We start from the raw sequence: 26,317 nt of genomic DNA on the forward strand, positions 1-26,317 counted from the left end.
AATAGTATTTATCCAAACTATCAGCATTTATGGACAAAACCATACACAGAAATGATGATTGGTTTGCAAACAACTCATAAACAGGATTTAAAAAATACGTTTGCAATAAATATTACTTGCAGTGAATAATCTGACCAGTATGAATAACTAAATTGTCATATTTAGATGACAATTTAGTAGGGCAACAAAAAAGATTAGCAGTTCAATAAGCTTTGCTAACAATAGGCAATGTTACCCGTTACATCAAGCTTTACTTACATAAATATCTTTTTTTCCACAATGAAAAGTTCAATAGATGAAATACTGCTGAAACACTGGTTGGTGATCACGAAGAACATTGCTCCAATTCTAGGGTAAAACAAATATTTACACTTATAAAATCAGCTACATTAGTGCTTTATTCAATTATTTTGAACATATTTTCAGTAGTTTTTACAATAGACCGTGTCTAAACTCTTCCAAAGAACTACTGGCATTCACTAATATGTGCTTTGCTACTTCACATATTCCATAATTCATGCACAAATTGTCTGTCTTTTCTTATTTCTCAGTAGAGATTTAAAGGTGTAATCTGTCGGAGGGATTTATATAACTGAGATTTCTTTACAAAATAGAAATGGACAAAGTATATTTTATTATTCTTTTTTTGTCTTGTTGACTTACTCAACTAATTTACAACATTTAATAACCTATCGCCAGAGAAGCAAGGTGTCATTAAGTGGGATGTCATGAGCACATGAATCCTGAATAAATGTGTCCTTAAAATAGGCTTGGGAAAACAGGTAGAAAAGTTTTAAACCATCTTCATTCAAACTGCTAAATCAATTTTCTTCATAGTTGTATTATTTTTTAAGTTTCCATGAGATCTACTAAACAAGTTAAGGGACTCATCCCACTCCTGGTTAAGTTAATGGTAAAACTTCCATTAACTTCAACAGAAACAGGTTTGGCCCTAAGACTGGAGCTTTAGCAAATCTTGAGCTAGCTGAGTTCAGTGTTTATTACTGGAATATGTGGGTAACATCTGTTGCTTGTCAGAATCAAATAATGAAAAATGATTTGACTGACTTTACTCAATATTTTGTTTAAATTACCTTCAGACTAAGCACAAATATGAGACCAAAAATTTCAGTCTACATGGAATATGAGAAAATGATGAGCAACTGGAGATGGGTTTACCTGCTAAAATGAAAGGCCAAAATTGTCAAATGTGGATGCCAAATTTAAGCCCTTGGCATACACCAATTCTGAGGCACTTTAATAAAAATGGCCAGATTTTAAGAGGTGCTGACTACAACAGCTCCCACAGTTACAGATGTTCAATCCCTCTGGTAATCAGGCCACTTTTAGTTAGGTACCAAATATAAATTTAGGCCCCAGTCATACACACACTCAGGTAACTTCATTCACATGAGCAGACCCCTTAGGTTCACCTCTGTAAAGTTAAGCATGTGTATAAGTGCTTGCAGAATCAGGGCTTTAGTTGCCAAACTTCAGGCAACTAAAGTCTGAAAAATTTGGCCATTGAATTTTATCTCAGGGAAGTCTTTCCAGATGCTGTTTGTTTAATTGTTGAAGTGGTTAATGAACAGTTGTGCATTTTTAATATTTTGTATAATTTTCTGGAATCTTTCACTGCAAACTTAGGATCCAGTGCTGCTACCCTTACTTGCAATGACGAGTACCTTACTATGCAAGTAGCCCCAATGATTTCACCAGGACTACTTGCACAAGGTAGTAGACAACATGAGTAAGGGTTGCAGAAATGGGACCTTAGGCCTCGAGTCTGCAGTGAGCTCCATGCAGGTGGAGGGATCTAGCCACAGAGAGCTCATGGCAGGACCAGCGCTTATTTTGTAATTTATGATTTACAGGTATGCATTTGCTCTAAAGTGGTCGCTATGGTATCTCACAAAAGACAAGAAAAGTTCATTTTCAGCCACAACAATTTTCATTATCTTATGATGGTAACAGCATGGTTTTGTCAGCCCCATTGATATTCAATCCCTGAGTTGACTCGCCTGTTTTGCACACCGGTAAAATCATCTTGTATCCCAAAGAAAATGGCACCTACAACTAGTCCCAGGAAAAGTGTAACACACAGCTGAAATAAAATAAAATAAATAATTAAAAGAGAGAGAACAACTACAATCTAAATTTGTATTGTAATGAACCTTTTTTTTAAAAAAAAGTTCAAAATTGCAAAAACTACATAAAATATTTAGGTGGTGAATACAGATGGAAAAGAAATGTACTCATGGTACCTAGATAGAGAGTGATAAGAGATGGGAAGACGGAGAAGGTCTAGAGCATACAAAAACTCTGCGTGGGATCCACAAATGCACTTAGATGCCTAAATCCCAGACTACGACTATTTAAGTATTTATGCACAGTGGAGCAATCATTAGGCCAGAAAAGGGGTGCGGCAAATGACTCAGTAGCCCAGTGATTAGGGAACCTACCTGGGTCCAGGTCCCCTGCCCTAATCGCACTTTCATTTTTTAATCCACAATGGAACAGCTTCAGCAGGAGAGACTGAGGGATTCCAGCTCAGAATATTCCATAGTTCAGCGGTTAGAGCACTCTTCTGAGAAGTAGGATACTGCTGTTCAAATCCTTTCTCGCTCTCTGGCAGAGAAGGGGGATTTGAACGTGGGTCTCCCACATCCCAAGTGAGTGCTCTAATCAGTGGACTGAAAATTATAAAGTGGAAAGTAGCACCATCTCCACTTCCTCCAGTGGCTGTTTTTGGGTGGTGTGAAGCAGGTACCTAATTTATTCTCACGACAAATGCTTTAGGTAGCTAAGCTGACTGACTCCAGGTAGTGGGTGCCCATTTGTGGATTGCTAAATGGAGCTAGGCACCTCCCTGCCTCCTGGATTTAGGTGCCTATCTCCCAGAGAGGGGAGGACTTCCCGCTCTGGTCAGTATCTCCCATTGGCTAGCTTAGGCAGCTCCTCACCTAGCATGCTGGCTTTTGTGGATTGTCCTTTTTGCTGTAAAGAAGGGCAGGATTTAACCCTAAGGGACAGAGTATTTAACCCTAAGGGACAGAGTCTTACAGCTTTGCATTAAATAGCACTCTACTCGTGGAATAAATGCTATTCAAATGTAAGTAAGGGTATCAGAATCTGGCTCTGTGTAGATAGAAACGTGCAACTTGGATTTTTGTTAAATAGCAAAATTATCAGTGGATTCAGTGATATAATCTGAATGATTAAATCTGTATGTCACAATTTCTTAAGACTAAGAAGAAGCGAAGAAAATCTCAGCAAAAATGATGGTATCAGGCAGTTCAGTCATGGTTACGCATGAGGGATGCATGAGTCTTAACACTGTAAAGCATTTGATACATGGTACCATATCACTAAGAACCTGCCCAAAGGACCAAATGTCAGGGATAATTCAGCCACTAAGCCAACTGTAGTGGGGGGAAAAAGGATCATATCAAGACCAATTTGGAGAGGATTAGCAAACACGGCTTAATGAACTGTGTACAATTTATAGACTGTGTTTGAAATCCATTCCTAATGAGGTTTGGGAGATACAAAAGATTGTGAGAAAAAAGTCACAACCATTCACCCTGGAGTATTAGAAAGCTCTTGAGATCATAATTCTTGTCACAAGGTCAAGCTTTTGCAATGCAATTATTTGAGATATCCATACTATCAACATACAGATATACACACACACAAAGCCTTTTAACTTGAGGGATTCTGAACAGATTTCCCCTTTGCTATTGATTTTATTTTACTCAAGATGTTTTTTTTTAATCCAGATAATTTATAACAGTGATAAGGTACAACTTTTATTATGGGTTGGAGCCCCTCTCGTATTACTCAGATAAAATTCAAATGGGAGTGTTGCTGGAATAAGGACCTCAGGATCAGACCGAGATCATCTCTGTCTTTGACTCAGCTACTAGGACATAATTATGTGTTGAGAGCTAATTAACTGTATAAGACTGGCTAATTTACTTTCCCTTGGGGAAAAAAACAGAACGCAGTGGGCCAGATCCTGGCGTACAGATGACTTGCAAGGTGCACAGATCAGAGGTGAAGACGAGATTCTGAGAATCAGCTTCTCAGAGTAGCATGGGAGGATTGCAGGGGACTACTTGCAGGGTAAGGTACTACTTATTGTGAGTCAGTTTGGGAGAATTGTGTCGTTAATGACATAAGTGTGAGGAGAATCAAACCCCACACACCTAAAATAATGGTAAATGTAAGTTAATAAATTGTTGCATATCCCTGTCATGCTCATTATTTGGGATCATGTAGCCCAGCATTTTATGGCACAGATTTTCAGATACTGACCTCTATTTTAGGTGCAAATTTTAGGCCCAATAATTTGCAGGTGCAAAATTGTGCCTAACCCATCTTCAGATAGAAATGGTCTGAAAATCAAATCAGACTTACAACTGTTATATTAACTATGATTACCTGAGCTATGGAGGCTTGAGGGTTGCCTATCAAGTTTTTAAATGTACGTTTCGACACCCACTTGAGCTGATGAAAGAAGGAAGTGGTATATGTAACTTGTCTGAAAATTGTCTTCACTTTCTTTTTATTCTCCGAAGAAATGTTCTGTAATGTTGCTTTCGTTTCTCTGTAGTAGGTGGAACTGGAATAGTGCTCTGCTATCTTCTCTGCCAAAGTCTTATCACGGTTGATGTGTTCTTCAATGTTATCTTCAGGTTAAAGAGAAAAAATATTAGTTACCTTTTATTGAATTAATAGAAAAAAATAATTCTCCTCTCCCTGAGGAACTTTTCCGATACTGTGTAGGGATCATTCTGCAACCTTGATTGAGTCCCTTCATTCTTAAGGGGTATGTTTTACTCCTACAGCATGTGTGCATATAGGGCCTGATCCAAAACCTATTGAACTCCATGGGAGTCTTTCTCTTGATGTCACTTTTGGATCAGGCTGTCAAAGGGGAAAATAGACTCCCTGCAAATGAGAAATTTTACTTTCAGTAGCAAAGATTTACCACATGGAAGGAAGGGTCTCCCAGCCAATCAGTCCTTAAATAACCTTTTTCCTCACAAAAGTTAGGGGTTGTCTGCACACAAAATCTGTACTGCTATAACCACAGTGGAATAGTTAAAAGTGGTACAGTGCCCCAGAGGGTGGATGCAGTTATATCGGTATAAAAGTGCTTATACCTGTGTCTAGATTCATCCCATATGTGAAGATGAACAAACTATACTAATATAAGTAATCTTTATACTTACTTAGTGTAACTGCATCCACACGAGGAGTTGTACCAATAAAGCTATTTCATTTTTAAAAATCACATCCCTAACTAAAATAGTCATAGCTGTACATAGTCTGTGTGTAGAGCAGGCCTTGCACTGTATAATTTTGTTGAGATTAAAAAGGATCAATCCCTACATGGGGTTGTAGTAGAACAATCCATAGCAGTGTTAATGTGATTACAATAATCAGGTATGGTCCACTTACTGAAGAAAGTGACACTAATGATTGATTACCTCAGGTGAATTTATGAGCAACAAGCTACTATTGCAGAGATGGAAAAACAAAATCAGTCCAATAACATGATAAATATTGTATGCATTAAGTACACATGCAAAGCTAATATCAAGATTTACTGCATATAGTCACAAAGAGTTTTACTATTTTGTTTTTTGACACTACTGTATCACAACAGGGCACTGGATCTGGTTTCCATGAAAAAGACAATAGGAGTTTTGCTATTGAATTCATTGGCAGAACAGTCCTTACTGTTTGAGGAAAAAGAACCACATGTAATAACTGCCATTCACGGAACACCAATGGATATTAAATGTTACACACAAGTCATTTCATACTGTACATGGCGAGATGGCTTTATAAAAGGAAATTTCATGGTGGAGAGATAGACACAAGAGGAGCAGTATCATCTACAGTATATGGGTGTCCAAGTAACTCTTGAGTTTACGTATGGAAGAAGCTATTACTGTTAACTTGATGCACCTGAAAATTATTTTTTCATGCCAGAGTTGATAAATCCAAAATATATTTTGTCACTCTGCAAATCAGCTTCTTACTGTATGAAGAACTTCAGTTTTATACCTAGATCAACATCATCAGCCTTGCTTGCTGCCACAGCAGTTGAGTCTCCATTAATGACATCCAGAAAAAAATCAGCAGGATTGTTGTATGGCTCACATTCATAACCTGCAGAGAAACAGTATTCAATCTCTCAGGCAAGTCATTCTACAGATGGTAACGTGTTGAAAAGCACTTGAGGTAATATGCCATCGGCCAGACTATGATACCCTTACTTATGTTGAGTAGTAACTTACACCACAATGTGGTCCAACTGGCCCAAACTGCTAATCAACATGAGGAAGGAGATTGCCAACTGGCCCTATCAAAGCTGCCATAAAAGGAAAGCTGTAAGAATTCAAAATATCCAAAGGTGACAACTAACAAATGAGCCCTTTCAAATTCTAACTGCATGTCTGTTGTTGCTAATTCTATTCTGACCTATCAGCTGGTACTAATAGACTTAATGAGAAGTCATTTTTCTGCTTCTCCTTATGGCAGGTTTAATCGTTTGGGTTTATTGAACCCACAAATCTATGGGTAAAGTGCTTAAGTGTTTTACTGAATCAGGGCCTAGTATACAATTCATATAAAAAAAACAAAACTAAATACTGTGATATAACGTGCATTACTTTTTACTTTTAAAGTCATTACTAATAAGCACAAAGGGTAACAGTTAAGGTTCAGCCTTCATCCTCAACTCTGCATTTCTCAATTTCTGAGTGCTTGGTTTTTCAACTTTAACTTTGCATTAATGTTACTGTTATATTAAAAAAAACAATTCTTTAGTATGTTTTGGTATGGGAAACAATGAGGCACATTAACCATTGAATCCCATGATTCAAGAGCCATTTTTACTGAGTCACTTTTCAAAACAGAGCTGCATTTTAAGTATGTTCCTTTTAGTGTCCACTGTTGTGACTGAAGCTCCAGAAGAAAACTCACCAATAGATTTGAAGTATTCAATGGCATTCTGAGCAGGGCCATGGTACAGCATTCTTCCTGCAGCCAATAATGTCAGGTTGTCAAACAATCTGAATATGGAGTACCGGGGCTGATGGATGGAAAAAATTATTGTTTTCCCCTGCTTTGACATCCTGAATGTAAAGTGGAAAATAATAGAGGTATCAAATATCTGCACTCTTTGAGGAGTTTTCGTCTTTCAAATTCCTTGCAATACAAATCAGTAAATTAACACAGTTCAACCTGTTGTTGGAGAATCCAATGCAAGGTACAAAAAGGAATAAAACAAGCCCAGCAATATAATAACTACACATTAACCATTCTAACCACATTTTAACTGCAGATTTATGGAGTACATCTCTGTCAAAGCTGGTTCTTTCCCAGTGATTCCATTGCAGTCACCTTTTCAGGAGCAGCAAGACTGCATTGGCAGTGCTGGCATCTAATCCAGTAGTTGGTTCATCTAAGAACAAGACTGCAGGGTCAGTAATGAGTTCCATTCCAATATTGGTCCGTTTTCTCTCTCCCCCGGACACCCCACGAATGAACTGGGTGCCAACCTAGTGCAAAACAAGCAGCTTGTGTCATTTTGTCTGACTTCAAAGTATTCAAGCAAAAAACATCCAACACATTTAACAGCACATTAACTTCTGGGAGAGTTCTGGGTGATTATATTGTGATTATGGATTCAAATATGGATTCAAGGATTGACATTGTTTAAGGGAATAGTGCAACTCTGAACGTTGCAGAAAAAAGGGCTCCCCTTTAAAAGTTTTCACCCTGAAATCTAAGTTTCTTCATGACACTCAGGTCACCTGCTTTCCTCCTACTTGTAATTACTGTCCTGTGTCTGATAGTTTAAGAATAGGTGCACAAGTAACGAGCCTTTATCTTCATTGATACTATGGGAACAGGCAGCTGTGCTGGGGTTTATCAGCCTTTCTGCTATTAGAATAAACCACTAAATCAAAAACACCCCTGCTAAAGTGGAGCCATTTTATCATCTAAAATTATTTAATATTTGCTATTAATTGGGCATCATAATATGACAGCTTACCTTGGAATCTGCCACTTTGGTCAAACCCAGTTCCTTGATGATCTGGTCAATTCGTTCCTCCTTTTCCCGTTCCTTCACAGATGTGGGGAGCCGGAGTGCTGCTGAGAACTGGAAATTTTCTCTCACTGTCAGAGTTCCCATCACCACATCATCCTAAGTAACAAAGTTACATATTTAATGTTCATTGCAGGCTTAATTTTTCCTCTTCTGGGACTAGCATGTGCATCTTACATGTGTACTGTACATGCAGAGTGCATTTGTGTGGCAGTGAAAACTGCTAGAATCAAATAGGCTGGATCTTCAAAACCTGAACATCCCATCAGATATTTGCTTTCAATACTAGTCTCTGCATGTTTGTGCAATTTATGGCAACAAGGGACTATCGTACATGTATCAAATAGCAGAAATATCAATACATGTGTATATACACTGTCCAGATATTTCCCTGCCCAGCGTGTTTTTCAGAGCAGCTAAACATTGGCAACGCAGCGAAAAATTCAAACATAATTTTCAACTGTATGAAGGAAAACCTATCAACAAAATGTTTCTGGATTTGGTCCTGCCCAGGTGCTGAGCACCACCTGTGGGAAACAGAGTGCCCTCAACTCCTCTTGTCTTTAATGGAGGTTGAGAGTGCTCAGCACCCTGCAGAATCTGTATCTGGAAAGAGTTCTTTCTACAGATGTGAATAAAATCTTTCTTCAAATATCTGAGGTTGTGGTTTGGAAATGTGGTAACTGCAGATCACAGCTAAGCAAAAACTAATAAGTGCAGAAAGGTTGTGAGAAGCTTGGAGTGCTGTGAAACTGCTGATTTAAACTGAATCCTCTCTTGAGGTTACCAGAGCAGTGGGTAGGCAGCATGGTCAAGAGGAATGAGCCCAGTGTGGAGAGTGAGGAACCACTGAGTTTGAATGCACCAGGGGCTAGATTATGCCCCATGCTGAGCACTGTGGCCCCATTGCAATTAGCCCATGTTTACTTTAAGTACATGAGAAGTTTCATCAGAATGAACACTCACATGCTTAAAAAATAAAGTGTATGTTTAAGTGTTTTGCTGGATCAGGGTCACAGTGCTTAGCACTTTGTGGGATTTAGCAACTCTTGTTGACTAGATGGTCTCAGGCAAGCTCCCTGACCTTCCTGTCTTAGTTTACCTCTCTGTGAAATGGGTATAATAATACTTATTTATTATTAGGTATTGTATGGGCAGCACTTCGAACATGCAGGGGGTAAGGGTTATTGACAAAACAACTGCAAACTGGAGCTCTGTGTGAGTACATTCAGTCCTACTACCTCCCTTGGATCAGTACTTGTTTAACTAAATACATGCATTGTGGGACCCCATTACATGATGCATCATTGTTCCTTGATACTCTGTTCTGGCTTCAGGTGGCCCTGACAACTGCGTTCTTAGGTGGCCCTACCTGCATTCTCTCTCTTAGATCTGAATCAGCAGCTTAAAGGAAAACACCATGCAGGCAGCCGGAAACCAAGAAAGTGCCAAGTCAGTACTGATGGAATAGAGAAACCTGGTGCCAAATACATTTTGAATTTGAAAGAGAAAAGGAGATGGTGGGAAGGAAAAAAGATGTTACGTGTGTGTGTGAGAGAGAGAGAAAGAGAGAGACATGGTGGATAGAGAAAGCAATAGACAGAATGTAGAGCTTCTCACTTTATAAGATCAGAACAACTTAAAAATGATAGTTCAAGTGAAGAATCTTGTCAGTCAATTATGTGACATCTTTGAAAACCAAAATGTCATCCTAAGGACAGGATACAGAAAATTAAAAAGGATAAAAGGGACTGATTCACTGTGATCCACAATCAAGCCTTCAGTTCCACACCTGTCAGGAGACCACTGCTTTTTAGGAAGCATTATCCGCTGTGATGAGGTACATTGTCCAGCAAGGTCTCTGGACATTTTGAGCTGGTGTTGCCCGGGTACACCGAAGACCCAAGCCACTGTCTTCCCTGTCAGAGTTGTGAAGATTTGGAATAAGACTGTGAAGTGGTAAAGGGAACTGAGGAGCATATGCAGCTGAGCTCGTTAGTCTATCAGCCTCAGCTGCTGTGTATAAAAGGAGGAAGAAGAAGGTGATATGGGAAATTAGATTGGGAGAGTGGGTTGTCTTGATGTGTTCTGAGAAAAGTAAGGGGGAAAATTTTATCTGGGCTTTGTTTATAGCTTATAAAGGGAATGACTTTTTATCTGATGATTGATCATACAATAGTTTAGACATCTCTCTATTAACTTTGTTTTGAGAGAGTACTGGTCAGTGATGGGATGACCATATTTTAATTTCTCTCCCTTTGCCTCTAATAAACCATATGTATTGCACTGAAGATAGGCAAGAGATAGTGGGAAATCTATTCATTTGTTTTTCCCACTGAAGCAATAACACTTTCCCATATCTAAGGAAGGAGGCATCCTCTCTGGCCAAACAAGCTTATGAGCTGAACATCTGTGGAAAACTTTATACTTTGAAAAATGTATTGACTATATTGGTAGTGTAGAGCTGTGTCCAAGCTTTTGAGCATGAAATGGCGGTATGGAGTGATTGTAGAGGAGGCTGAGGGAACAATTTTTGAAAATACCAATCCATCTGGAGCAATCTGGTCTGTTGTAAAGGGGGGGAAATGGCCCTGCTGACATTTTTTTATGAACCCCAGTGGTAAAATCAGCTCTGGCCAGGATCCAGAAAGGGATTGATTCCCAAACTTCCTTTCCATTTGGTGGCAGAATTTTAATATAAGGCTCCCAGGAGTGGCCTCAAAGAATCTCTCCAACATACTGGTGGGCTGTCATGCCCTCTTTTTTTCTTGTGGAAAAGCAGCCAGATAGCAGAGGACTACAGTGATAACAATTGCTAAATTGAATATTCCTTTACAAGGCCTGTGGTGCTTCTCAAGAACCATCCTCCCCCAATTGATAGGGAAGGGACATGCCTGTAATTTCGGATGTGTTTTTCTGATACCTTCTCAGATCTCTACATGAGTTAGAATTCTTACCTGTTTCAAAGAGCAGTGCTAAAGAAAGGTCAATTCAGAATATAGACATACCTTCAAACCTTCAAAATGTGAGGTGTAGTTGCATGTTATGATAGGAAATAAATTATAACATAGGGCCAGATCACCCACTCTCACAGCTACACCCACAGGACAAGATGGGGTGGGGGGGGAACTCAGTGAGGTTCACATTGCAGAGTTTTCCTGGAGACAGGTTCCTACAGTAGTAGGGGGTTAAGGAGGGCTGTGGATTTGACAGGTTGTGCCCCCTTCCACCTCTGTAGATCCAAGGGATCCATAGGGAATGGAGCCTCTTTCCATATGGAAACAGATGATATTCTACAGGGATGATAGCTGTTCCAATGGCTTTGCTCGCCCTTGCGAACTGTACACCAATAGGAACCGTGCTACTATTGGCTGGGTTTCCTTGCAGATGCCCAGTAGCAGTCAGCGGGACATACTACAGTTCCAAGCTGTTTAAACTTCTCCCTGGATTTCTAGGTACTCTGCAGAGAAAGGTGCTGTGGAGGGTTCAGCTCCACTGCTCCAGCCCCTCTTGATCTCTAAACTCAGTGGAGCTCTATGGGCAGAGCAATGGTGCTGTGGAAGCAACATTCTGTATGGGTTTCTTCTATATGGGCAGGGGAAGAGCCACATGTGGAAGGTCCCCACAGCATGCAGAAGCTCAGGGAATAATCCTGGAAATGGAAATCCACTTATCCCATTTACATTTTAGATTATAATGTGTGATTTCTGAATTATATCCTGTGTCAGTTTTGACAAATCAGCTGCTGCACTTACCTCATATTGGACAATTCTGGTGCATTTTGGCTCAGAGGATGTCAAAACGACACAGGCAGATGCAGTCACTGCAGACTGACTTACCTGTACCACATATCCAGAGATACATTTAAAGTTGGCAGGCTGAGGAGTTCCATTTATCAAAACATCTCCAGACAGACCATAAGGATCTTTCCTTGCAGCTAAGATATCCAATAGCCTAGAAGAAGAAAAGTCCATCAACTTAAAGAGCTCCGAAGTGTATATTTTCACCAAGCTGTAAGAGTCGGGGCCAGTGAAAGGCAAATCTGGCAAACAAATACAGTTAACAGTATATAGCCAGCTGTGCACAAGCTTTCCCATATTGAAAATTTGCCACTTACTATAGTTCATATATTTTTAAAACCCCCTCAAAGAACAGAATTGTCTTTTTTTCAGTAAAATAAGCCTCCTGCTGTACTGTAGATTGATGCATAAGGGGAGAATGTCAGGAAACTATTTACTAAAAAGAAATAAATTAGTAAATATAAATAAATTTAGCAAAATTGGCTCTTTTTCTTTTTTTTCCCCTTTTTTGTTGCTTTTAAATAAAATTTCCACTTGAGGTCAAATTCTGCTCTGAAATCCATATAATTATTCTCCATTTATCCATTTACTCTGGTGGAATTAAGATTGAAATCTTTCCCTGGGAGTGTTGTTCACAAATATTTTATATATATAGGTGCATTTTCTTGTTGGCATGATTCCTCTTGGTGAGGAACATGGATAAAGTAAAACAGGTCCTTTCACTGCTTCAACACTTACGAAGATTTCCCACTGCCAGTGGGTCCCAGAATTGCATTCAGTCCTGGTCTCATAACCCCACTGTAAGACAAAACCAACAGGTTTCTCATTCATTGTTTCATTTACAGGTTAGTTCTGTTAATCTGCAGAAATGTATTTTGCATCAAATCCTTTTGCGGCTAGTGAAGTTAGTTGGTTACATCAAATAATGACTTGACTCCTGCTTAGTTTACATTGCTAACTTAAAATGAAAAGATATGGCCCATATTGTTAACTAAAAAGTAACACAGAAACTATAATTATCAAACAATAGCAAGACATATGTTGATGTAGCCATACTAAGCACAAACTCACTCTAGAATACATGCAGTCTTAGCAAGCATGGTTCTCTGGCCATCCCTCTGTAAGAGAGGCATTTATCATGTAGGAAGGGCATCTATATTTAAAAAAATACTTGGAAACCTGACTTAATGACTCTACATCAGATGCAAAGAACTATCTCAAGCTCAGCAGCCAGAAGAAAATGGTACTAAGTATGTTTTTGGTTACCAGTCATTTTGTCTGGAAACAACTCTTTCAATAAAACACAATGGGCAGCTATTTACACTGTGTAGTTTCCTAGATAACAATCAACACTTCCCTTCTTTTGGTCATTGTTACAGATGAAAGATTTAGTGGTAAGGGCCAAATTCTCATAGCTGGCCCCCATATTGCACATGCAGACAAGCATTTGTGCACTTCAGTACAGTTTGCATGTGCAAATGCGTGTCTGTGTGTGTAAATGCAGGCTTTGTTCACTGAAGTGGGAGTTTGACCATGGAAATGGACAATGAGCTACACAAACAACCATTTATATATACAATATAAGTAGCTACTTTTGAATGGCAGCACTGAACTCACAGATACAAGTACAAAGAAAGCAAAACTAGCTGATTGAGTGATAAGTAATGGAAACTTGGTAACTCACTTGTAGTCAGAGAAGCAGCACCAATCTGCATTAGAGCAGAGGACTGGCAGAGAAGATCTAAAAGTATCTATCTGAGGATCTCTCTGATTTGGGATTTGGAATGGGCAAAAAATATCCTTGTAACTAAGAAGTCATGTCCGAATGACTACTACTCAGTAACTTTAACTATATTGTAGTCTATTCCTTTCCCACACTACTTCATCTATGTTTTATCTAATTTAGATTGTCATATCTTCAGACAGAGAACTGGTTTTTTACATGTCTGCAAAGTGCCTAGCATATGAAGGTTGCTACAATAACAAATAAAAGTTAATAATAAACAATTTATCAGAGATTTAGTTTCAAATCAGAGGGACTGGAATCTTATGAGCTCTTCACATAAAATTTTGGGTGCATAGAAACTGAAGAGAGAAAATAGGCCCCTTCCAGTGTTGGATATGACCTGAAAGCAGAACTGCAGGGATGGTTTTGGATAAAGGAAATTTGAGAAGATTTAGCCTCTCTCAGTCTCAGCACAAGGATTTAAAAATAAGTAAATAAATAAATAAATAACCAGAGCGTAGAAGTAGAGTGTTCTTATTGATGAGGGTGAATCTTTTGATGTCTGCAAGTCACCTGGAATAAAACTTCCCTTCTGGGATAGGCTTCTCACACATAGCTCTGTGTGATTACATAACTAAATAGATTTTTGACCAGGCAAAAAAGTCCACTCTGGAATGTATACGACTGACATATATGAACATTATTAGTTAATAATGTCTGAAGTAGCACCAGGCAGGAGGAGGGCTCCCTCACAATCGGTATTTCCATTTGCAATGATTAATTAATGGTGAGTCAACATTTTCCACACATGGCAATGCCCGATTGCTATTTCTTGCCTGGTGTCATTGGATTCTAGTTACTTCCTTCTTTCTGCGATCCATTATCCTTGTTATTTTTCATAAGGCAGCGCTTTCCTCTTTCCCCTATCAAAAATGTCTGGGTGTTCTGCTTTAACAGTTAAAACACAGTAATTAGATAATGAAGTTGCATTATAACACTCAACAAAAATAGTTAAAGACCAAATAAAGTGTGTGTCTGGGAGTTCTACACAGGGACCAGCGGGAATTAAAATAGAAAACAATGTTTTCAATAATGCTTATAATTGGGCAGAGGTGGGCTGAGGGGATTGTCCAATGGAAGCATGTTCCCCACTTTAAAAGCCACCCAGGAAACAGATCATGTCCAATCAATGTAACAACAGAGAACTTAAATGGAAAAGCAAGCTGTTACCTTCATCCCAGGGACAGTAATAACTGTTAATAATTAATAAAGATTTCTATAAACTTTTTACCTGTGCCTCATTCACTCATCACTTTTATTATTTTATTATTCAATTTTATGATTAAAAAAACCTGCACACTTCCAAAATACAACACGCAATCTCACAATGTAAGAAATCATCATCACCTGATTCTTCTTAAATACCCATGTTTGGCAAACCTTCCAAGGTCTTTAGACTGCACCCTGGGAATCACATTAAAGTAATTGTGGTCTAACTGTGAATAATTAATACAAAGACCCACCAATCATGTGAGGAAATCTGTGTGAGCTGACTCTATCTGCCCTGGGAAATGTCAAAGATATTTAATATTGTCTTTCCAGCTAACTGTTGGATAAAATGTTAATTCCAAGAACCACAGAGCAATGTTAGGTTATAATTAAAATGGGTATAAAGTTAAAAGATAAGAAAATTTTTGAGTCATTACTAAAGGTGTCCATTATAAATAAGAGCCTGTTGACTATGTTTGCTACTGAACATGAGAAGGATCTTGCGGTCTTTATTCAGGCAAGTCTGTCATTGATGTCAATAGGAGTTTTGACTGAGAAAGGACAACAGGGGCTGGACTAATTGTGTTAAGTGTAAGGGTCCCTGCACCTACTAAATTTATCATTAATAGGAACGATATTAAAATTGATATTTTAGAGAAACTAACACATATGAGGGTGGCTACTCTTTCAGGAATCTGATTATAAACTGTGACCATCTCACTCTTTAGCATTGCTCCCAAAGATGTCCAAATCTGGGGGTTTGGTGCAGCCCATTAGAGACACAGAAACCAGTTACCATGTTTGGCTATGGATCTAAACTTCCCCAAAGCTCAGGGGTGTTTGAATCTAAAGTTTTCCTGTAGGCCCAACTCTAATTTACAGCACTCTATATTATAAATAATAAAGGGTAGTTTATACTTTGTGTGAAACGTCTTTTATTTCTTTTATCAATCTTTTCTCTGCGCATGGTTGTTACAATAATGAGATATCACATCTACATAGTAAAGACATGAGTACATCATGATAGTTCTGGGTAGTTGTGAGGGATTTGTTTATTTGATTTTCTATCTCATTTCTTGTAGGCAACAAGACAGAAGTTGTTCTTTAGGAGAGGGGGATTTTTGTGTGTGTTTCAATTTAGATATAAAATATCAGATTGAATCTCTCTGTGCTATCCCTCACCCCTTTCCCAGACTCATTATATTTGCTTTTTTTTTCTTTGCTGTTTTAGTCAATCAGAAGTGTGATTTATTTATTTATTCATTCATTCATTTGCATTTTGTTTATGGAGAAACAACATACACTAGGTCTAGAGTCTAAAGGACATATGCTCTTCTCACACCACTGCAAATATGGAGTAACTCTGTTTAAATCTAATGAATTACACTGGAGTAAGACTCTTGTCAGAGAATAAAGATTTAAAATTTCACATTTGGTGGATATAGTCACTCTGCAGCATGGAAGGCTTGGTGTATTAAGAAATGCTGTGTGGGCAAAGAGCAGTACATATAAAGGTCCAACCTTTCATGCATTCTGAGAGCTGAAATTAGAGAACTGACCTACAATTACATCATGGAATGGCAGGTTATACAACTAACTTTCGCGACACACAATTCAGACTTATCTAACTAGAAACTGGCCAATATTGTACAAAGGATCCTTGACAACAAGAGCAATATCATGCAATTACTAAGCAATAACTAATAGAAAGCAGTGCAATAAAATTGTGGGTACCCAAACTCTCACATTCATTGTTCCAGTTACAGAATAATACTCTTCGCTACTTTTAAAGACTTGAGTCTTAACTCAAAGCTAGAGCCAGGGTTATTAAAAATACCTTAAGTTCTGGTCCTACATTCACATCTAGGCAGCTGAGTAAATGACCTGATTTTCAAAAGAGCTGAACACGCTGCAGCTTCTATTGACATCAATGGAATTGAAAGATGCAAGCATTTTTGGAATTCAGGTTAACTTTTTATGTGCCTAAATATGGACTTGGGGAGCCTACTCTGAGTGCCTGTTTTTTTTAAATCTTGACCAATTTCTGTACACTATTATTACACAGGTATTCATGGCTCAGTGACTTATCTGAACCTAACTGTCAAGAAAGGAAATCAAATGAACATGTACTCTATGACAGAGAAGTTTAAGTACATACTTGATATCTTTCAAAATTTCTTTATCTGCCGTTTTTCGACAACATATGAAGCCACTCTTCACCTCCACTCTGTAGCAGATGTTGTGAAAGGTCACAATGGTTCCTCTGCTGACTGATGGGTCTTGAGAGGACTGTTTTCTGCTCGGGAGGCCGTTTGTACTTGACATTTGAATACTGATGTCTGACTGGTTGTCTGTCATTTTGGAAGGATTCCACTTCTGTAAACATAAACATTAACAAAGGTATCCTAGATAGAGAAGAGACGAAAGACCACCCTAGATGCAATGCAGCCAACTTAGTTTATACTGTATGTATCCTCCAATAAATGTGGATGTTATACTCAGAGTGAACCCCACTCAACACTTTTCCTTCTTCCATAATCCTTCCTAATTTTTTTTCCGTGTGCTGGACTATAACATGGGAAAGCCCATATACAGATAACATCTAAAACACTACCTTAAAAGAACATTAGCACTGCCAAGCCACACATTCAGCAGTAAGGAAATGTAAGGATTAAGGTTGCTGTGTAACTTTAATTCTGTCCCTTTTAATTACATGATGGCATACTATTCTTTCCCACTGAGCCCTTGCCTTATTCCATGCACGCGATGAATGCGGTTCACTGAACGAGTAGCTATTCTATTTTACTTTTTATACTCCTTGTTAAAGGCATTACTTTCAACCCCTCCTCTGAATATAGGACTAATAATTATCATTTCCTCATGAGCTGTTCTATGGTACTCTCATCATCGCATCCTAGTGCTTACCAGTCATCAATGATTTTTTTCTTCACCACACCCTTGTGAGAAGTGGTGGTATTAGCTCCCTTTTACACATTGGGAACTAAGGCACAGAGATTAAAGGCAACATCGTCAAAAGTGTTAGCTGAGTGTGGGTGCCCACGTTGAGAAGCCGAGGACCTGAGTTTTCAGCGTAGTGACCATTTTACAGCACTTTATATGTTCAGAGCACTGCTCCCATTGACTTCGGTTGCAGCTGTGAGTACTCAGCAGTTCTGCAAATCAGACCCCAAGAACTTCAGATCGGGTATGCAGAAAATGAGGGATACACAGTGGCCTCCTGTGAAAAATCCGGTTTATAAGACTTGTCCAGCTTTACATAAGGAACATTATGGCAGAGGCAGGGATAAAATCCAGTTCTCCAGGCCAGGGTGCTGGAACAATTTTTATAGTGGGGGTGCTGATCATGGAAACAAGGGAAATCATGTATTTGGTGTTTGTTATTACTACTTCAAGCCAGAGGGTGCGGTAGCACCCCTAGTTCCAGCTCCACTGTCTCCACACTCAGTTGCCTTAAGCATGAGACCACCCTTTCTCTTCCTGCAATCCCCTGCCCCATTCAGCAGACACCTTCCAGCTTCTGCAACAAAAGAGACAGGGGGCATGCAGAGAGCAGTCTCCTTCACTGCACAGCCCTGATTCATTATTTTTATGAGTTGCTAACCATTCGAACATGTTAACTGGCAACTAAATATAGCCTAGACACTAAAATTTGATGTTTCTTTTTTGCTAACCAGGAGGATACACTGTATCTATACACATTTATTTAAGCAATTATATAGCTTAATTTACATTTATTCAGATTCTTAATTTTTACATTTTTTTTATTTTGTTAGAAAATGGTGAATGATGCATTCCCATTTATTAAATAATGATTGATGTTTTCTTGTGATTTGTGTCAAGGACGGATGGAAATTCAAATTCAATTAAAAATGCACACAACCAGCTGTTAAATTTTTTTTATTAAATAAATCTACCTTAAGAGTGAATGTTACATAAGAAAAATTGTTTATCAAAAATGTATGAAAGCATGTTTTGCAGTTCAAACTAACCAATTTATAAAACAAAGGAAATATTATAGAATGTGCAGTTAATGAACTCAAACAATTGTTCCCCATTATCATGTCCTTCAAGAGTTTAGAAACAGTAGAACTCACCCTCTCACATCTAGTTTTTACTTGTAAATTGGAAGAAAACAAGCTTTCCTGCTTTTTCAGCTCCCAGTCAGTCTCTTAACTTTGAATGAACTAGTCATTGTAGTGAAATTGAATAAACAGAACTAAAGAAAATATTTTCTCTGCACCTGCAGAAGAGGCCACAGCTATCAAAAGCTGGTTTAGTACTTCAACAAACTCTGGTTCCTGGTGCTTTGTCAGTGACTTCCACCAATTCAGTAGTTTGACTTCCTTTAAACCTTGGCAGCAAACAGTACTACTTAATATTATTTTTGTATTTAATTTAAATGATTTTAATAGATCGTAATAAGTTCAGGCCTTAACATAGGTTGTCGATTTCAAATTTAATTTTAAAAAGTTTTTTTAAAATAAACCCGTATTTAATTTCCATTCAAAATCCAATTTAAATTAAAATAATCTAATTTTAAATTTAAAAATGCAATTTTTTAATTTAAAAAATCATCTATTTTTATCTGCCCTGCAATCTATTATATTCACAAAGAGTAGGTCTGTGATCCAGACTTCTGCACTGAGAAATAGGACACCTGGAAGGGAATGATCATCCCCATCAGGAGCCAGATTCTCCATTCCTCTCCAGCTGTATGCGTAGCAGGAATTGGGGTAGGGAGAAGGTACAAAGTGCTTAGCCTGGCATCTGGTGCAAGCTGGAACTACTACAGCCCCCAGGAGACCATTCCACAACCATGACTAGCTGGAGTCCAGCATGCTCCAGCCATGCCTCCTTTCTCCTCCCACATGCTCTGATATGCCCCAGTGCACCCCCACACCAAGGGTGGCAAAGGGGTAGCATAGAGTCTTTCTGACATCTCTCTGTCTGCAGGATCTGTTCTGCCCAGTGTCTAGCTGCTTTATGCCAAAACAGCATAAAGAGGCCACAGTGCAACACAGAAGCTGACCCTAGATTTATTCTGTTCTGGTTTTACTACAGAGTGATGTGGGATCCTACAGAATTGAAATTACGTAACACCTGCTTCCTGTAATCTTTCCACTATTAAAGAGACATTTTCAAGGCAGTAGACCTAAAATAAGACCCACCATGCTTTGTTTTGATTCATGTTTGCTCTCAGGGTTATAGGACTCTTTCTTCACCCTATCTATCAGCTCTTTTCTTGTAAGCAGGTAGGCTGGTGCCTTTTGGGATAGGTTAATATGATGTCTGATTAAATTGTCTTGATCTGGAATTCCTCAAAGCAGCTTAATTTTTGGGCCTTAACCAATGCATGGTGGGCACAGAACCTTCCGATATTCTACAAGAATAGATGGGGAGGACTCTGAGTTACTAGTGAGAATTCTTTCCCAGGTGTCTGGCTGAGGGTTTTGCCCACATGATCAGGATCTAACTAATTGCCATATTTGGGGCTGGGAAAGAATTTTCCCCCAGGTCAGATTGGCAGAGACTCTGAGGGGTTTTTTCCTTCCTCTGCAGCATGGGGCACGGGTCTCTTGTAGGTTTAAACTAGTGTAATATGGTGGATTCTCTGTAACTTGAAGTTTTTAAACCATGATCTGAGGACTTCAGTAACTCAGCCAGAGGTTAGGGGTCTATTATAGGAGTGAGTGGGTGAGGTTCTGTGGCCTGCAATGTGCAGGATGTTAGACTAGATTGTCACAATGGTTCCTTCTAACCTTAAAGTCTATGAGTCTAAGAAAGTATTTGATATTGTTGCTGTTTGTCAAGAAACCAGTGGAGCCATTAACACAGGCAACAGTGACCTCCCTGTCAGTGATAATATACCCAAGGGGCTGCTTTTGAGAGATAAGCCACATAGTTGTGTTCCTGAAGCTTTGACAGCACATGGGCTGCCTTGTAATCTTTACTGAAACCAGAGACATAAAGTGCAGCTTGCTTGTTAAAGTTGCTGCTGCCAGTGGCTGAAACAGATGTCTTTCTGAATGACACCCAAAGAGGCCTGGCACGATTGAGGTCTAGGGTTCTTCATAGTTGAGAATACATTTATACTATGTCTCTTGGGTGACCTTTTTAAAAGTGATGTTATGAAGATGAGGACACTCTCCCCATCTCTCCAGTGCACTAGGACAACAAGAAGATCTTAAAAGTATTTTGTGATATGAAAGTTCCTGTTGTTACAAAGCAACGGAAATAAAAATACCACAAAAAAATTAGAAAATTGTTTTAGGAGCAGAAGTGCTGTTCACTAAGGAGACTCCTCCTCCTGGCCTCAGCCATGCCGACTGAGAGCAACCCCTTAGCCACCAGGTGCGATATAGCAAGTTAAACCAACTTCCTGAGTTTCAGGAATTCCCCTACATCAAATGAATTCCCAGATGCCCTGGTTAGGATAGATCTCGGCCTCCTTAGCATGGCCAGAATGGCACAAAGTGACTAAAGCACAAGTTAGAATTTAGCCTGCCCTTAAATTTAAAATTGACTTTCCTGAGCTTGTATTGCTTTATCATGCAACATTACACCACTCTCAGAAATATAGGAAAACAAAATATGGAACATTTGGTGACATGTTGAATAAAACCCCTGTAAACCAGGGACACAACTCTGATCCTCTCCAATAAGGTAAGCAGAGAAAAGCACTCTTTAAGCTAACTGAAGGCCACCTTTTTGAAAACAAGACGTGACCTTGCACAGCTACATTTGTGCATACTTTTACTGCAGTTGACACACAATTGTTAAGACTTAATTAATTCTAAAAAATAATTATTTTGCTGTTCCAGGTGATGTATCAGTCACAAATTAAAATCTGCACTACCTGCCTCTCTCCTCATCTGAGTCTTGTTATAACAAATCTTCCATTGTAGCAATTCCCTATGGGATAAATTGGTGTATCTCTAATCTTGTTCCAAAAGGCAATGAGCCACTAGCAGCAGTAAATAATATCTGTGCATGGTGGGCGGACTTTTCATTTGCTTTTGTTTTTTAGTATTTTTTCTATTAATAATGCAAACATTCACTGAGAGATTATATAGTTAATACTTTACTCAGCAATAGGAAGATTTTTATAGATCAGTAAGCCTCACCATGGAAAGATATGGGCAAGTTCCTTTTGATGTTTGCTTTGAGATAAGAGCAAAGGTTGTTAACATGCTTTACTATTACTTGTTTTCTCAGAGGGGTAGGTTTGTGTCATGTTATTTTGTGTCTGATTTGGCAGTCCTTTTGCAAGTAAAACTCCCAGAGAACAAAGAAATAGCAAAGAAAATATAAATCAAATTAATGCATATATGTGTAATGAAATTTCATTTCCAGTTCACAAAAAACTCTACAAACATATGCTCATCTACTTTAGGTTTTAATGGACAGATAAATATCCAATAAAACAATGTGTCACATCATCATGTATAGGCATCAACATACTATAGGTAAATAATCAGAATAAATTAGTTTGTGTTCAGAAGTATTTTTCCAGTATGATGAACAAAGGGGACCATATCATCATTATATCAACTTTGGTTAAAGTAAGTTATTTTCTCTGTAACTGAAATGTTACCCACATTGGTGAGCTATTCATGAATGGTACATGCTGTACTTGTTCTCTTTCAAAAAAATCTTCCTCGAACACTCATCCTTGCCATCAAGAAGTGAGTCATCAACAGCATTAATTCTTACCCCAGCACCTAATTTAGAAAAACCCAGTAGAAAACTCTTTGGCTCAAGCAGCAGCGTAGTCTCAGCAATATCTTCTATGGATTACTAATATTTCATACTTGATGGATGATCCCAGAATAAATCTAAAAAATCCTAGCTGAATACATTTACACTAGCAAGCTGATGACTTGTATTCATATGATGTAATGCTATAAATGGACTAATATAAGGGCAGCCCTTACAGATGTTTAAATCCCATTAGAATCAATGGGAGTTTTGTGTGAGTATTTGCTGAAGTACTGACCACACAATAGATAAATCACCCTATTTTCTATCACAACACATTATTGGACCTTTAGTGCTCCACTTATTTCATTACTCCATTTTTCTGTGTAACCAGGTTGTCCCCATTAAACCATCCTCAAGAAAGATTCTCGCTTTTCATACCTTCCACTGCATCCTTTCAAGGCAGAAGTTCAGTATCCATAATCTCTCTCAAACTATTGATCATATTACCAAGTCAGGAGACAAAATAATTTACTGGAAACATTTAAAATATTGGATCTTGATATTTAATCTTTCTTCTAACTGAACAGTAAAAATGCCCTCTTTAAAGAAATCAGCATATCTTTCTGTCCATAGATGCCATAACTTAAGGTGTTTTCCTCTTTGGGGTTTGCAAATGTTATTTAAGTGTGTAAATTCGGGTGCATACAGGCAGTTTTCCCATGCATTGTACGTTGACTTGTATAGTCCAAAGGCCTGATTCCCCTCTCACATACGCCAGGGTAAATCAGGAGTCATTGACCTGAAATCAATGAAGTTATATGGCTATCAAACCCACATGAGCCATGGCAGAACCAGGCCTGAGATTTTTAAAGCAACTTTACTAAAAATATTTGCCACCCTACGATATTTTATATTAACAAAGAGATTATGTGAACTCTTGTCTTAGCAATTTCCTACAGTAACCGACCGGCACTGGACAAGTTTTCTAAATCATAAAGGAAGAGCGCTTGTAGCTCAGAAATGAAATTGCAAATCGCAAAACCCAACAACACATATTTTAACTGGTTTTTGAAAGACCAACCAGTTTATTCGAGGTATTTTACCTCTTCAAACAAACACATCAAGAGCTAAAATTAACTAAGAATATATCGTTTTAGAGCCAAAATCAACTCTCGTTAGTGTTAATGGGTTTTCCAAAGGAAGCATGATCAAGCCCTTTTAAAAAGATCCTGATTTTCAACATCCCATAAACCTGCCAGCCATTCATTAGTTAAGCTGTTACTTCTCTTATTTATAATGGGTGCAAAGTTTAACTAGTGCAAACTGTCAGGTGAAATCCTCCATAAAAGCATATTGTAGCTGTACATTTTAGTTCTCTATATAAATACAAATACATGAAACGTATATATAAATCCTGTACTTTGTGCAATACATATGTACACAGAGCACAGACAGGTATATGTATGTACATATGCATATATTTATATAGGAAACCGGTGTGGTATATGTGGATTTATACACAGCACAATCCCCATTTTCATTAATGTTTTGGGGAAATTAAAATCATTTGTGTAAAAGGGGATTCAAGGATTCAGAAAATCAGATATGTTAACAGGTAACTGATATACCTGGGGATGTGTAACCTAGATTTAGAGAAAAATGGTATTGTGTACTAAACAGGTTTGGATAAATGAGCTCTTGTGTATGTATGTGTATTATATATGGTACATACACATACATCCAAACTTCTAAGCAAAATGAACTTGTTTCCCTCTCCATATTCTAGCTCTTGAGCTCTTTAACTATTCAGCCATCAGTCTTACATGAGTTTTCTCCTTAACTTAATAAAATACATTATTATTTTGGACATCTAATTTTGTTGGTAACTTAAATGCAGTGGGGAACTCCAGGCAAATCACAAAACATTTTCTTTCTCACTGTTGGTCAAACCAGCTTCAGAATCTAATTCATTAGTTGGTGGCAGAATAGCACTTCCACTATTGCTTTTCTCACCTCTCCTCTCCCTGGCACAGGGAAGGAAACCGGTCACTAAATTAGACAGTTTAAAAAAATACAATTCCATCAATAAGGTTGAAATGTCCCAGTTGACTTACCCAGTGGATCTCAGTCCGTGCAAAAGGCAGCGGCAGTGAAAAAGTTTACGGGTGATACAGACAGGTACTGGGAGTGCAGCTGGAATCAGGGGAAGAGCAGTGAGTGGCAAGTGTAGCAGTGATCCCAGCCTTTTATGCAGCTCAAAGGAAGGTGAAGTCTCACCAGTGGCTCATCAGGCTTTCTGTAATATCAAGGGCTAATCCACAGGAAACCCCTCCTTTCTCTCCCCCACAGAGGCTTGCAAAGGACAGTCACCTCCCCTCCTCTTTGCTGCTGAAATGAGAGAGGCTCTCAGTCCAGGGGCAGGGACAGAGGCACATGCAGCTCCTAATCTTAGCTGTTCTAGCTCAGGGTGCCACAAATGAACTAAAGTGCATTGGAGCAGGAATTCTGCAACATCTCATCCCCCCACAGTTTTGAGCCCAAGTTCAGTCGCTGCCAGTGGCAGTGTGCCTGAGGACACATCACCAAACAAAAGACACGCTAGTGTTGACTTTCTGACGTACTACAGCAGTGTCACCAACTGTGGACTCACAAAGATTCCACCAAATGGGCTAATTATTAGTATGTATTATGTGCCCACAATGCACATGGTACTGACTGCAACTCGTTGTGGGGTGTTTTCTCTACTCTGTCTACCAGCCCTTCTTCCCCAGTGCTGAACATATTGTACCTGTAAGTGTAGACAAGGCCAAACCATGTTCAATAGCATTTCAGTAACCATGGTTAAAACTAGATTGGAGCAAACCTGGTCACTCTTCCTGGTTAACCATCTCCAGGACCAGTGCAGTAGTACCTGTAAATGACACCTGTTGTCAATTCCTTGGTCTGGTGAAATGTGTGGGTCAAATGGTGCAAACTTCTTTCAGAGACTGTATGCAGTCCTCCAGATCTAGGACTGGATCCTCAGGTGTACTGGAACGCCATGTTATTTCATCTCTGTGTCCTCAGAACCTGGGGGCTACAGGGCTGCTCTAACATAAGCTGGCAGGAACAGTCCCCCAAGGGCCATTACACTGAAAGGGATAACCGGAACACAGCATGCTCAGGCCATACCTCCTCAAGCTGCCACATCTGTCTCACTCTAGAAGACCCCGTTCGTTGGCTTTGCACCACCAGGGGATTCTCTTGTGACAGAGAAATACCCAACTGCCCCTTCAGTCGAGTCCCCTTTATGCCACCACAGCAGTACAGAGGGGACTTAGCCTGTTGGGTATGAAATGTTATATTGTTCATGGTTTATTAAGTTACATGTGTGTATTAGACCCAATAATCAGTTTCTAAGGATATTGCAGCAATCCAAGATGGACTCTTGTGACACCATTTTGTGACCCCACTATGCACTGTCAGCTTGGCCTGGAAGTAACTGGATTAAACTGTTTTTTCCTGCCTCTCGGCGATCTCAAGGCCAAACCGCCTCAGACTGTTTCCCATCTTTCCCAGGAGCATACCATGTTTTCCTGCCACAAACTGTATAAAAGGACTGTAATCACAGACTGGTGGTGCAGTCCATCTTGGGTCTTCCTGGCACCAGCACACTATCGAAGAATACCATTC

At 38.9% G+C, this 26,317-nt stretch overlaps 1 protein-coding gene across 4 annotated transcripts in view; it reads right to left on the bottom strand.

The window, feature by feature from the left end:
- LOC140910219 (broad substrate specificity ATP-binding cassette transporter ABCG2-like) overlaps positions 1–25,531 on the bottom strand; it is a 38,666-nt gene extending 13,135 nt beyond the window's left edge. The window contains exons 1-11 of one of the 4 annotated variants that reach the window (XM_073340660.1): positions 24,760–25,531; positions 17,082–17,299; positions 12,667–12,726; positions 11,968–12,082; positions 8,075–8,227; positions 7,420–7,577; positions 7,000–7,151; positions 6,079–6,183; positions 4,444–4,691; positions 2,022–2,104; positions 259–348 (exon numbers count right to left, since the gene is read on the bottom strand). In XM_073340660.1, coding sequence (XP_073196761.1) covers positions 259–348; positions 2,022–2,104; positions 4,444–4,691; positions 6,079–6,183; positions 7,000–7,151; positions 7,420–7,577; positions 8,075–8,227; positions 11,968–12,082; positions 12,667–12,726; positions 17,082–17,281 — 1,364 coding nt within the window. In that variant the 5' untranslated portion in view covers positions 17,282–17,299; positions 24,760–25,531. Of the gene's footprint in view, positions 1–258; positions 349–2,021; positions 2,105–4,443; positions 4,692–6,078; positions 6,184–6,999; positions 7,152–7,419; positions 7,578–8,074; positions 8,228–11,967; positions 12,083–12,666; positions 12,727–14,490; positions 14,603–17,081; positions 17,300–24,759 lie in introns of those variants that run through there. The other 3 variants (XM_073340661.1, XM_073340662.1, XM_073340663.1) reach the window with 3 other exon arrangements.
- Positions 25,532–26,317: the final 786 nt, after the last annotated feature.

The sequence above is a fragment of the Lepidochelys kempii genome, chromosome 4 (genome assembly GCF_965140265.1).
Source record: "Lepidochelys kempii isolate rLepKem1 chromosome 4, rLepKem1.hap2, whole genome shotgun sequence".
Lineage (NCBI taxonomy): Eukaryota > Metazoa > Chordata > Testudines > Cheloniidae > Lepidochelys > Lepidochelys kempii.